The sequence below is a fragment of the Numenius arquata genome, chromosome 10 (assembly GCF_964106895.1).
Source record: "Numenius arquata chromosome 10, bNumArq3.hap1.1, whole genome shotgun sequence".
NCBI lineage: Eukaryota > Metazoa > Chordata > Aves > Charadriiformes > Scolopacidae > Numenius > Numenius arquata.
This window is the reverse complement of record NC_133585.1, coordinates 1,546,005-1,559,163: the sequence shown is the minus strand read 5'-3', so window position 1 is coordinate 1,559,163 and position 13,159 is coordinate 1,546,005. Positions and strand designations below refer to the sequence as shown.

Below are 13,159 nucleotides of genomic sequence, written 5' to 3'. Positions count from 1 at the left end.
GGGAAAAAGTGGGACAGATCTATTGGTATTTTTACTACAAGTCTGGATGGATACATTTGTAAATAAAGTTGTTTCCTATAAGCAAGCACTGCCGCCACAGCTATGGAGTCAACTTTAACACGCCTCGGGCTGTTTTGCTGGTCTTGAGAACAAAATTCTGCACCCACACCACTGAACTCCTGAACAGAGCAGCGGCATCTACATTTCCCACTGAATATAGGCCAGAGACCGCTTCAACTCAGCTGTACCCTACAAATCATCTCAGACAGCACCGGCTGACCCAGCCCGAGGACAAACCAAGGATAGGGACAACCAGATCCTAGTCTTTACACACTGGTGTTCCTTAATTTACAAGCGTGGTCCAAAGACCGGCGCAATCTGGAAGGAAACAGGAGATTTACTAAGATTCCTCTGTTAAAATCCAGTAGTAGCAGGTTATTCTGCATCCTAATTACTAAGCAAGAGGTTTTTGTTTAGCTCAAACATTTTTATTTCACTGCTCTGGCTGTCCTGGGGGACCAAGGCAGAGGAGACAAGATTCATTTACTGAGACAGCTTTATTTTGGTAATATCACAGCAAGAAATCAGAAATAGGTAGGAACACCAAGAAGAGACTACGGCAGCTCTAAAGCTGAACGGATCCATGATTTCTCTGATGTTGACCCGCTCTCTGAAGGAACCCTAGGATTTTCCATCCTTGCTACTGGTGGGGCTTTGAAGAGAAATGGGAAGACAAGCACAATTTGGGGCTGCATCTACTACTCACACTGTCTAGTTCTATCTGTTCAATTATTAAGGAGAAAATAAATAAATAAATAGAATTAAAAGAACACAGAATAAGTTTACCTGGATCCTGTGACTCTCTTATAGTTGTCCTTGGAATACACAGCCAGGATGCTGACCCCTGAGCCGATGTTAACCAGCAGCATAGGATATGGATTATCAAGGCAGTAAGGCTTTTTCTGGCACTGTTCAGGATCTGTAGGATTTTCGAAATAATAGCACTCGGGTTGGCCATTGAAACCAACAGAGTCAACGTAAAGGAGGCCTTGGATCAAACAGTCCAATTCGTCCAGTTTATGGAGTTGCAGATCAGCAATCTGGAAAAGAACAAGAAATCAATAAACAAACACTTCCCAGTATAAGACAACAAGGAAGGACAAAAGGCTCTGCTGAAGCACTTTGATCACTTTAACAGTAACACATTATGCTATTGAAAGAGTACAAAGATCTGTCCAAGCATGAAGTGCAAAATAAAAGGAGTTTGTTATCTGCCTGACGACAGGCACCTTCCAAAACAACGATGTGCTGCGCAGTAATGTCATTCAGTTCCTTTGCTTTGGAGATATTCCCTGCCTGCCAGCAAGAAACGTTTCTCCCCCTCAGTTTTCTGAAGCAATAAATCTCTTCCCCCTCATCCCCATCCCAGGAGGAGCTGTGGCTTTTGGGCAGTGTCCGACACCCGCCTGCACAGCAGCGTCCCTCAGGGTGCAAAGTGCTTCAACCCATCATCCCACCACACTTCCCAGCAACTTAATCGAATTTTTAATAGAAGCATTAAGATCAAGAAACTTCAGTTAAAGAAAAGATAACCTTACAAAGTGCACGTGCTTATGTTAATATGCGTTGAATATGCAGTGGATTATGTTTAAGATTTGCCTTTTTTTTAGTGTATGTCCCCAGCAATCCGAGAGATCTGTTCCTTGAAATTATGATGAGCACTTTAAAATGCCTCATGAAATAAAGGGTATTCCCTACGTTTGGTGAAAAACAATATAAAAAAACCCCACAAACAGAAATATCATCAGGCCCATGCCCCCAGCAAAATGTTCATTAAAAATGTAACTGTAACAGAAGGCAGAAAAACAATTATAAGACCTTCAAAAGCACATTCCCTCTGAGATCTCCTAGGTCACTCTTGACTGTACTTAAAGATGTCTACTTGCCACAGCATTCTGTCCTCTGGAAAGAGAAATCACAGCCCTTTCTCAAAATAGGATACGGTGACAATCTGCAGAAAGTCTCCTTCCCGAGTGACACCGACCTCAGACTCGTGTTAGGGAGAGGAGAGGGGGGAAAAAGAGCGGAGTTGCCAAATCCCGAGGTCATCTGCATCCTCCCACCTGAAAGGCAGGTCTAACCCAACTCCGCTTCTGGCAGCAAGAGACACGGGGCATTAGGAACAAAAGGGAGTTACAGAGCTCAGAGCTGCTTCTCAAACACTTGCAAGTTGCTGGATGTTTTTATAACAGCTATTGGAGGAGATCTGCGAGGTTAACTACCTCCTATTTTTAATTCTAGAAGCTATATTAAGTCACTACAAAGAGGAAAGATATTTCTGTGGCACGGGCATGGCCAGTAGGTTACATTCTTTTGAGTTATTTAAATCTCTTCCCTTAAATTTTTTTCCTCTACTTGTGCACAGCTCTAACTTGCCTGAACTGAAAACCGTCCCAGTCTTTGCGTCTGCCCTTTTGTTACACTCAAATCCTGCAACCAGAGAATAGAAAGAAGACCCAAAAAAACCCCAAACCAGCAGCCTCAGAGACCTCAATATAGATACAGTTATTCATAGGACAATACAGAAAAGTTGAGAGAATTTCTTCCTGCTTCAGTATCTCCTGAAACAAGTATATTCCAATATTTTGCAATCCCGTCATAGTTTTGTCTTGGTTACCACATGGCTACACAAATTACAATTGCAGAATTGCAGCATAAAAGACTTAAACCACTTAGCCAGCAAATAAAAGAATAAAAACAAATTAGGGCAAGAGGTTTTTAAAGAAACGTTACAAAAATCTTAAGGCTATTTTGCAAATATCTTGGATTTCAGCAGTTTCTTGCTGTTAGACTGAGAGGAAAAGCTCCGATCAAGAGAGATACAGCACAAGGCGTTAACGTAATAAACGCTTCGTGCTCTCTTTCTCCCAACGGACACCATGGAGCCCACTAAGTCATCACTCGTTACAGGATTTCTTTCTTTTGTTAAAGCTAACTAACGTTGCACAGAGCTAGTCAAAATAAGGAAAGATTCTATATTAACCATGATCTATCTCCAAGTTATGTGCTGTACGGTCTGTTTGCTCATCTCACTGGGTAAGCCAGATGCAGCATGGCCAAACACAACCTGAGACAGGTACAGCATCCACTGATGCTCTGAACCAGGAGCCTCCTACACAGAGACAAGTCATTATATATATAGATCTTATATATATATCATACAGAAAGACAAGTCACTTGTCCCTGCCCATAGCAGGGGGTTGGAACTCGATGATCCTTAAGGTCCCTTCCAACCCAAACCATTCTACGATTAGCAGATTTACGGCCCCTACTGCTTTTCTCTCATCAACCTCACCCTTTTGTCATCAGTCAGGGACCTTGTGAGAAACCAGCAAACAATACCGATCTAGAAGTAAAACACTTCTGGCATTAGTGCAAAAACACAGACAAAACTCCTCGTTTCTACCACCTCCCCGGTCAGGCCACCAATTCTGTAAGGACAGAACAGGAGAAACTAATCAAAGGTTCTTTTTCAAGCACCGAGCGTGGAAGTTTTATTAGGTCCAGCCCGTATAAAAGACATAGTAGGGTTCGCTCTGCTTTTTATAGCTCTGTGCTATATTTAACAGCCAATATTCTGTAAGCAGAAAAGCCCCATTACTGCTTGCTTTCATCTACGATATTCGTAGCAGACTGAATTTCTGTGTTATTGCAGCAGTTCTGGGTTTCATTTTTGGATGGAGCAAGTTGGGCATCAATATTCCATGTCAATCTGCCTTCGTTCCAAGAGCCACAAGCTCTGCAGCCACCCAACCTCCCAACAGCCCCAGGAGCCACCGCTTTTCTTATTTCTAAACCCAAATTAGGGCATAGTTGCAAGAAACGTAGTAACCCAGACTTGTGCAAGAAGCCACGATAGAGCCAGGGACACAATTCCCAGTCCCTTTCCCTGCACATAGAACTGACTTCTCTCTATTCCTTTCTCTGCTCACAATGACTTCAGCAGCAAAACCGCATCAAACAATAGATATGCCTGTAAACATCATAATTTATGTACAAGTAAGTGTTTTCTGGTGCCATCCCCTGACCTACCACACTCTACTTCTCATCTTCCAGCTGGTCAATCCCCTTCTCCTTGCAGGAATCGAAGCTTATGTGCAGAAATGCAAACCAAAACCGGGAGCTGTGTGTAGCAGCACATTTTAATCGGATGTTTTTCCTGCAACTCTTCAAAAAAATGCATTTGCAGGTATTTTCCAGCCCTTCACAACCCCTGAGGTGAGGGCAGACAACAGAGCTGACCCTGCTCTGGGCTCCTGGAACTCCATTCGGCACGGTGCCTCTCTAGAAAAGCTTTATGGCAGAAAGTTGGGCTGTGAGAGGAAGAACTGCAGAACAAAGTACTATACAGGACCCCGGAGGGAAAATTTATGATGGTTACAGGGAACCATATGTACATTTTTTTTAGAAGAACCATTTTTCTGCATTATAGCCAGACTGTAGAAATTCCTCTTTATTTTAAACTGTTTTTTTTTTTTTTTTTTTTTTAAATACCAGGAAGGGAAGAAAATACTTTGGACCTCGAGGAACTCTTCAGGACCATCAAAAAGAGAGACTCAGGACTTTAACCACGGTTACAAGCAGGTGGAACACAGGAAATAGTGAACATTTCCCCGTGACAGCTCACACTTTGGCAACAAAATCCTGAAACCCAGCGGATTTCAAGGATACACAAAAGGTGTGTTGTTCCTGTGCATGGATGTTATTCTCAGGAGAAAGAAATCACACCTCTTCTCGTGCACTTGCAAGAAGTGCTGGAAAACGGTACTGGCTGCTCAAGTTTAGGTTGAGTTTTTCAGTTGGTTAGTTTTTTAGGAGGGGGTTTTGTGGTGGTTTTTGTTGTTTGTTTTTTTAAATCATATGCATAATGTCAAACAGTTTTTAGCCATATTCAGGAAAGAAACTGTTAGGAACATAACATCTTGCAAGTTTTTCATTATCAATTACACCAGCCTCATTTACTGTATCACTCTGGCTTTTAGATGCCTTCTGGGCATTGCTCCAGTTTCTATTTCTTATAATAGCTTACGGTGCAGCTCTTCCTTCCATTGCCTCTCGTCCACTTTTCTAAAGATATACTTTGCTTCCTTTGTGTTTTGATTGCCTTCACCTCAACCCTGCTTCTCTCTGCGCTCAGAGGAGGTACTCCCCCAGCTGGTTCCACACCTGAGGCTGGGAAATCCCCACTCACCTTCAAACAAGACAAGGTCTAACGCAAATAAAGGGTATTTTGGCTGAGGCTGAAGAGAATCACCCCCTGGCAGAGTGAGCTGCAAGGATCTCGTCCTTCTCCTGACGGGGAAAAGACGCCCATTGCTTCTCCCCGTTCCCTCTGAAGAGTTTCCCAGCTTCTCGTGGTGATAACAGAAGGTATCATGGTTCCTTCACCTGTTCTCTGGATGCTTTCAGCTCCAGTCCAGCCTACACACTACAGACCAGCACCTCCAGCCTCCTTGAGCACACGAGGTGTTACCCAGGTTACTCATCCGACAGCACAGGACAGCGAGTTTATTTCTCTTAAGGTAAATATAGTCTACGAGTCATCCAGGGGCATTCAGTTCACTCCACAAAGTCAAGCCGTAGAATCAGCTAAGAACTGGCACGAGGAAATCCCTCTCCCACAGCCAAGCTTGCTCTTAAAGCATTTTTCTTACAGGTTACGGGGAAGGTGAAGGCCCAAGTGTAAGTCTGTGTTGGTCACAGGCTTCCTTCCTACCTTCCCCAAACGCTCTTTATTAACCAACTGGGTTTTGGCCCAGGCCCTGCTTTCACCGAAGCCAGCTTTAAAACTTCCACCAAGACAAGTCTGTAGGTGTCTGTTCAGGGAAGGAAAACAAAGATCCCACCTTTGAGGCACTGCAGTTAGCAGGAATTTAGCAACGGAGCAGGTCTGAGACCAAAGTCTGAGTAGTCCTTTCTTCCCTCGTCCCCCAGGTATCCTCTACAAAACGGAGTGACAGCCCAGGAATTTATTCCCCATTACATTTACAGCATACTTTTGTGCAAAGTGACGTGTGTGTGCTGTCAGGAAGGACACAGTACAAGGAGATTTATATTACAGGTACACAAGCAGATAAATCTATGTACTCAGAAGTGATGTTACTTGAGCATTTACGGAATACGCGAGGTAGTTGGGGAAAGGAGGGAGGATTATCAGAATTAGGCAACAGGTTCATCCATGCTTTAACACCACAATTATCTGAAAATAAAATCAGCCAGGCACAGAGACTAGTCATTTAGAACGGAGGAAAAAAAAAACACAAACCCAAGCTAAAAAAAACAAAAACAAAAAACCCTAAGCTGGAAAGGGTCCCTTTAGTGAATTACTTACTGATGCTCTTCAATGAACATTAACTATAATCATCTGGTTGGTAAAATTATTTCTGTGGTCTAGTTTAATGAATAGAGTCAGTTTTCCTGCTTCTAGGGGAAGCATTCACATCTTCAGAATGAGCCAAACGATTTGCCAGGCTACTGATGGGCACTGCTGGCAGCCACCAAGAGGCCCAGGGAGCCTTCTCCAGGTCTCCCCCATCCAGCACCGGGGAGCACATGAGAGGGGGGGTCAGGCGGCCAAACCTACCTAACTTTGGACATTCACCTGCCTTTCCACGGCACAGAAGACAGGCTTGAGGTAAACAGAAGGCGCCTCCCAATTTTGTTTTATTTTTTTAATGTGCAAAAGCAACAGAGATGTCTAAATCAAACATACTTAACTCATTTAGGGATTCAGAATTAGACACCGGAACAGGCAAGTAACAACAGGGTATTTGCCTAAAGCTGCTGTCACCGTAATCTTCAAAGGATTCCTTCTTTGGGATCCAAATGCCGTTTTGCAATATGTTAGATCTTTTGTCCTACATCTACGCAATCCTGGATGTCCCATAAGCATTTAGAAATACCATGAAAGACAAATAACTTAAAAGCCTGTACATAGGGAAATAGAGGGCCAGAACAAAAGCATGTTACCTCTACCAGTTTCAGGAATTTCCTAGCTTGTAGCCAGATTTTTTGAATGAAATTAAGAACATTCACAAACATACTTTAGTTTTTCCACATTGCTTCTAAGGCACAGAAACAGGAACACTTAAAGCCTCCTCCATGTAAGGTTTTACATCACATTGTCCAATACTGGAGCCTGCAACAGCAGGGTATTAGACTTGGCACACGCTTTCCACTTGTACAGGTGCACTGGAGTGATCAAATATTTGACACAGACATTTCAATGCCTTTGAGAGGGCAATCCCGGGCTGTTGTCCGATGTCAGTGCACAGCCAGCAGGACACTGAGACAGGCGGCTGCTGGTACAACGGCTAACGAAGTGTGACAATTTAAGTGCCAGTACCCAGGACACTCAGCCCTTGGAGAGAGATTAAGCAAACAAACCTTCATGTAACAGGAAGCATTTTGCTTCTGTAACACTCCACGGACATTACAGTTTGAGCCAAGAAATAGGATGGCTGTAAGAAGAGGTGTCCAAAGCACCCACTCAGGAGGGAGTGCACTTCACTGGCCAAATGCTCCCGACAGCCTTTAAAGTGCTTGCTTTAAGCTACCTGCAAGCGTTGCAGCACACAAGACATTAACTAACACCGCAAAGACGTGGGACTTCATGCCTACATCCACCAGGAATTCCCTATGGGACCTGATGTTTTTGTACAATCGCCAGCAAACCAGCCCCAGTTTCAACCACGGCTTCCAGCGCTACATTGACGATTTTGCAGCCAACGTGACAGAGACTGGTCCCTCACTAAACTGCACATTTATGCCAGATAAAGTCAAAGGAGAGAAACGCCTGGCTGTGAGAGCCACCACTTCCAGTTCAGTTCTACAGCTGCGGGAGCAAGGGATGTGAACCTCCTTACTAAGTAAGCAACTCCAGCTGCTATTTCACAATGAATTTGGGAAGACCGACCGGTGCAAAGGGATAGTCAGTCTCTTCAGAAAGTCTCCAAGTGATTTTGTCACTAGACAACGTGACCTGAATCATCCCCTGCACACATAGAAGGACGCTCAGAAACCTGAACAGAGGCCATACTGACCAGCGCTAGAGCTCGCCTCCTGCTGTGGTGCCACCACCCTTACACGAGGCAAGACAAACTACAGCTTTTGAGGACTTGACGATCATCAGTAGACCCCAACACGTAAGGGACTTCCAATCGGCCTAAGGGATGACAAATCTGGCACTAGTAGAAAATAAATGGAGACATGACCCCGTAGAGACACATACCCGACAGGCAACTCTCTCTAGTGCTGTTTGTACAACGGTTCTCTAGTCCTCTGTTGCCACCATCAATTTTCACAGCGCACTCACCCGGGAGCCAGGACTACTGCTGAAGTTCATACAAATAGCAGCACCCCAACACTTCAGATTTCCACCAGCTTCTGGAGCTCCCTGCAGAAGTTACTTTTAAATTCTAGGGGACCTGGGACGTCATGAAGTGCCTTGCTTCGCATGACGTACTCCAGAACTGAAATCAAAAGCAGCTCCCGTTGTCATGCTTCCATGACACCCTGCTCCACGCTTGGGCTTCCAGACTCTGGACTTAACTCCACTTGAAGACTAATACAAGGGGAAGGGAACCTAGATCTAATCTCTAGCCTGTACGGTTTAATTTCTGGGTTTCTAATAGATAACCAGTCTGCAAGATGAGCACCTGGTCTCTAGGTTGTCATAACACACCCTCAGCTGGTGATGAGGCATCTGGTCATCACAGCTGTACTCCAAAAAAGCCATTTACTGGGGACATTTTGCACAGCAATGCTTCAGTAGAACACCCAGCCAGCAGAACGCCCTCCCCTGCCCCCTCCAATTAAGAAACATGACTTGATTCCATTCATCTTAACCAGCTAGGATGGAGAAAAAAAAAAATGTTATTTTCTCTGCAAGTTTTAGTAGAAGGACTCCCGGGATGTTCTCCCAAAGTACCTCCCACTGACCCCTCACAAACTGCTCACGTACCGTTCTAAAGTCCTCCTCGAACTTGTAGGCTCCACCTCCCGTGGCACAGAGCGTGGTGTGCAAACTGGAGAAGTTCTTCTCGCTGCCCATCTGGATGAACCTGTGCATGGCGCAGCTGGGGAAGCGGATGAAGTGCAGGTTTCCTTTGCGGCCACACATAGTCAAATTTTTCAGTTCCAGGTGGACGTCGCGAATGCCAGTTTTACCGTAGGCTGTATTGGAGGTCAAGTATTTCCTAATGCTTTTCAGGTTTTCCACCTCCTCCTGCTCCTCTTCTGCAGTAATGTCCTTAGGTTCAAAGTAGACCAGTTTAACCAGTGTTCCACCGATATCCATTCCAAACCATGGAAACGCTAAAGACAAGGGGGTCGGGGAGAAGAAGAAAGAGAAAGTCACTATAAATATAGAGGTGAACGACAATTCAGTGCAGTCACAGCAGCAGCCGCCGCTCCGGAAAGCTGGTGGTCACTTACGTGTCCAATTCACGTGTATTAAACACCTCCCGAAGTGAAGACTTCATAAAGCCCCAGTTAAGAAAAAGAATCATCTCAAAATACTCTTCTCTGGAGAAACAGGTTTTAATAAAATGGAAGTATTTCTCCCCAGGAAAGCGTTTTCCTCTTCAGTCAGCACCTCCTGACAGAGCCCATTTACTGCGTTTCACCCAGCCCGACTCCTGACCCCAATTCCTCAAATAGACCGAGGAGGGGAGGGGGAAGGAACAACCCAACAGGAGAAGAAGATTTCTCGAGTCACGTTCCTGCTGTGTAAGAGCCACAAGGGCCTTTCCAAGACCGGCCAGAACGTCCATGGTCACAGGGCTCTGTGCGAGGAGCAACACACAACTCTCCCGTCATGCTGGGAGTCTCCAGGCTCCAACCCACCAGAACCAGCAGCTCTGGTGGGACTACACCACCCACACAGATTAGCAGAAAAAGAATCAGCTGGTTTAAGTTCAATATTTACTAGAGACAGTCCTCTTCTTTGAGCACAGACTCCCTATCACACAACTCTACAAGAAACGCCACTATTTGCTTCTCAGCGTATATATATATATATATATTTGCCAGAGCTGGTCTAGGTCTACAAAAGCTTTTGTTCTGTTAATAGCAGGAGAAATTCGGCTGACCCAGGCTGCTCTGCTTACATACACACACATATATATTTTAAATAGTAAGCCAGGTAACTTTAGGAAGCAGTAAGAAGCGAGAATACAGAATCTATACACAGGTACTGCAGAAGGAGGCAGCTGGTAACGTTTCTTAGAGAAATTAAATTAAAAGTACCAAATGTGTTCTACCAAGATCCATTTCTAAAATAGTAAACAACTTGGGGCAGAGATTTTAATTAGCATAGGAACTGCTGATGGCACCGCTCTTCCTCAGGTAATCACAGCTCAGTATTAAGTTACCCAACTTCAGGCTGAAAGGAGCTTAGAGCCTTTTACCTCTCACCACAAGGGTCTCAGCATCATTCTCATCTGGCTGAACAATTCCCAGGCCTGAATTTCACAGTTATTAACACACACACCCTCCCACAACCAATCCTTAAATATCAGATATTTAAAACAGTCATTTTGCTCCATTGCTGTACGGCAAATAATCGAATCATCAGTTTCTCCCCACCTTCCCTAAGGACAAGGCAGGCATCGTGCATAAACTCCCAGGAAGTACCTTGCTTACAGTTCAGTTCTTCTAAGGGAAAACCTACTGTTACCTGTTGCAAGCTCTAATTCATTTTTCCATGCCCTACCAGCTGCAAGACACAAAGACACTGAAACAAAGGCTCATTTGAGGTTTGGAAAGATACACCCTATGCAGATGCATGAGAGCTCCCTGAAATGGGAAGAACTTGAAACAAGTGTTTTTAAAATAGGCTTTATCTTAAAGAAGAGCAATGTGTTACCACACGCTAACCTGTATCTCAAATGCTTTTGGAAGTACAAGGTAAATATTTAAGCGAAAGTGGTCTGGTCCCCGTTGTACCACACAGCGGAGCTCAGGACACCAGTCCCATTAGCGATTTACACAAATCTTTATTTAAGCTATTGAGAACTTTAATTACCTGTCTCACTGGAACTATAAGGCTCCTCCTCAGACGTAGCTCAGCCATGCAGGCAGGAGGTTTAATCCTAAAAGCAGCAAGGTGGGACTGTGCGACACAGAACCAGCCTGGAGCTAAGGGTAACCCAACTTCCAATATTCTACATTAAAGGCATAAAATCTGCTACAATTGACCTGCACCAAGAGTTGTTTGAAAGCCATAGTGTAGATTTGATCTTTAGAGAGAGGAAAGAAGCACCCCATCCTCCTATCAAACACAAGCCCAGCAGTAAAAGTGTTAAGTACTACCAGCCCAGAGTCATTCCTAAATGACTGCCAAGGCATTTACATCTTAACAAGTTGAGGGCTCATAACTAAAGCATTAACAAAGAATAAGCCCCGGAGAAAACAACTATGAAGTTATTCCAAGTCTGTACAGTTCTTGGGAGAGGTGCAGATAATGCTCTCATTTGAAAACCAAGCAGAAATGCCAACAGACATTTTTTTTTTCCCCAGTTTATTCTCTGTGTGAATCGAAGCTCCTTTCATTTTGTTGCGAGCCAAATGCGGAGCTGCAGAAAGGGCAGAACTTTGCTCCCAGAACAGCGGCAACTTTCTCCAGCACAAAAAAAGAACACGAGATCAGGCCACAGTACGGGTATTTCAGCCACGCAGAGCAGCAGCGCAGTTTCCTCCCCAGCTGCCTCCCGGAATCGCTCGCAATAGAGACAACAACTATTTCAACTGGTTGACCAATTAGGCCAAAAAACAAGTCCCGAAGTATGAAAAAAGAACGGTTATTTGTGTGGATACAGTCTCCACAGACCTGAGGGAAAACGGGGAGGTTGGTTGGTTGTTTGCAGTTTTGTTTGTTTTTTTTAAACTGGAAGTCCAGCATTTCAACCATAACTTGAACAAGCGTCTGGTTTCTTGAGTTATTAGAAAGCCAGGAGAAGAAGTGGGATTTGTCCCATCCGCACTTTAGGCTGGTAACAGTTACTCAAATCTGTGGGATTTACTACAAAAACAGAAGACACTGGATACACTGCAGAAATGCTTTCACAGGGTAAAAAATGCACTTCTTAACTGTAATTGACTGATAAGACTGTTATGGGCCGATTTCTCACTTCTCAGCAAAGTCAGTGTGCAACACACCTACTGGATCAATGCAATCTCTTAGCGTGGAGAAAATAAAACTGTTTTACTGTATTGCCACACTGCAGTAAGGCGTAAAAAATACCACCACTATAAAATCTAGTTCCAGGTCCCACAGAGCTGACGTGGAAGGGGTCGAGATGAATCACACCTTCTGAAAAGCCCAGCATAAATCAAAAGGCTCAGCTTATCTCCTTAAGAAAACTAATTCCCTTTATGTTAAAACTGCACCAACTACTTACTGGTTTGTTATCCACAGATAAAAATCTCCATTACTCCAAACGTAGCTGCAGAAGCAGGTGACGATGCAGCGAGAAGGTGTCCCGGCGTTGCTCAATCGGGTAATGTGAGGCTCACCGGCAGCCCTGCCATCTGGGGGAAAGGTTCCCGTGGGAGAGAGCCCACATTTTACCTACTTTCTGCACCCACTTTGAAGAGTATGAACCTATAAGGCTATTCCTATAAGGCATAATTACATTCAGGATTGAACGCGTTTGATTTTTTAAAAATCCTGTGCTTAGTATACAATAAGGAGGGGGCAAAGACGGAATCACAACAAGATGAGGGGAAGCAGGAATCAAAGGGAACTCCTCGGTCACCGAGTAACATTTTCCCCCATTAAAGAGGATAATCCTTCACATATGTTTCAACAACCACCACGGGAGTTCTGCTGAATCTTTTTACTCCTCAACTCTTCGAAAGAGACTGTGCCTGAGCCCCCTGGTTACAACTTTCTTCTCTCTACCTGGACCCAGGAGTTTCCATGACCGATTTGCAGCAGTTTCTGTTTCAGCTCATACGTGCCTCTTACAAGGCGTGTGTTTCCTCGAACGCGGGTACAGTATCTCAGTTTTTTTAATCAGCAATTTGAATGGTGGTATCAATACTCTGATATCTTACTCATAAATATCTCAGATGAAGTATCTTTGGTTCAGCTGCT

General features: G+C 44.3%; 1 protein-coding gene across 5 annotated transcripts in view; it reads right to left on the bottom strand.

The window, feature by feature from the left end:
• Positions 1 to 13,159, bottom strand: part of PANK1 (pantothenate kinase 1) — a 39,963-nt gene that overhangs the window by 8,703 nt on the left and 18,101 nt on the right. For 4 of the 5 annotated variants that reach the window (XM_074154382.1, XM_074154379.1, XM_074154380.1 and 1 more), the window contains 2 exons: positions 9,023 to 9,375; positions 847 to 1,100 (listed from right to left, as the gene is read on the bottom strand). In XM_074154382.1, coding sequence (XP_074010483.1) covers positions 847 to 1,100; positions 9,023 to 9,358 — 590 coding nt within the window. In that variant the 5' untranslated portion in view covers positions 9,359 to 9,375. Of the gene's footprint in view, positions 1 to 846; positions 1,101 to 9,022; positions 9,376 to 10,351; positions 10,377 to 13,159 lie in introns of those variants that run through there. The other variant, XM_074154381.1, reaches the window with a different exon arrangement.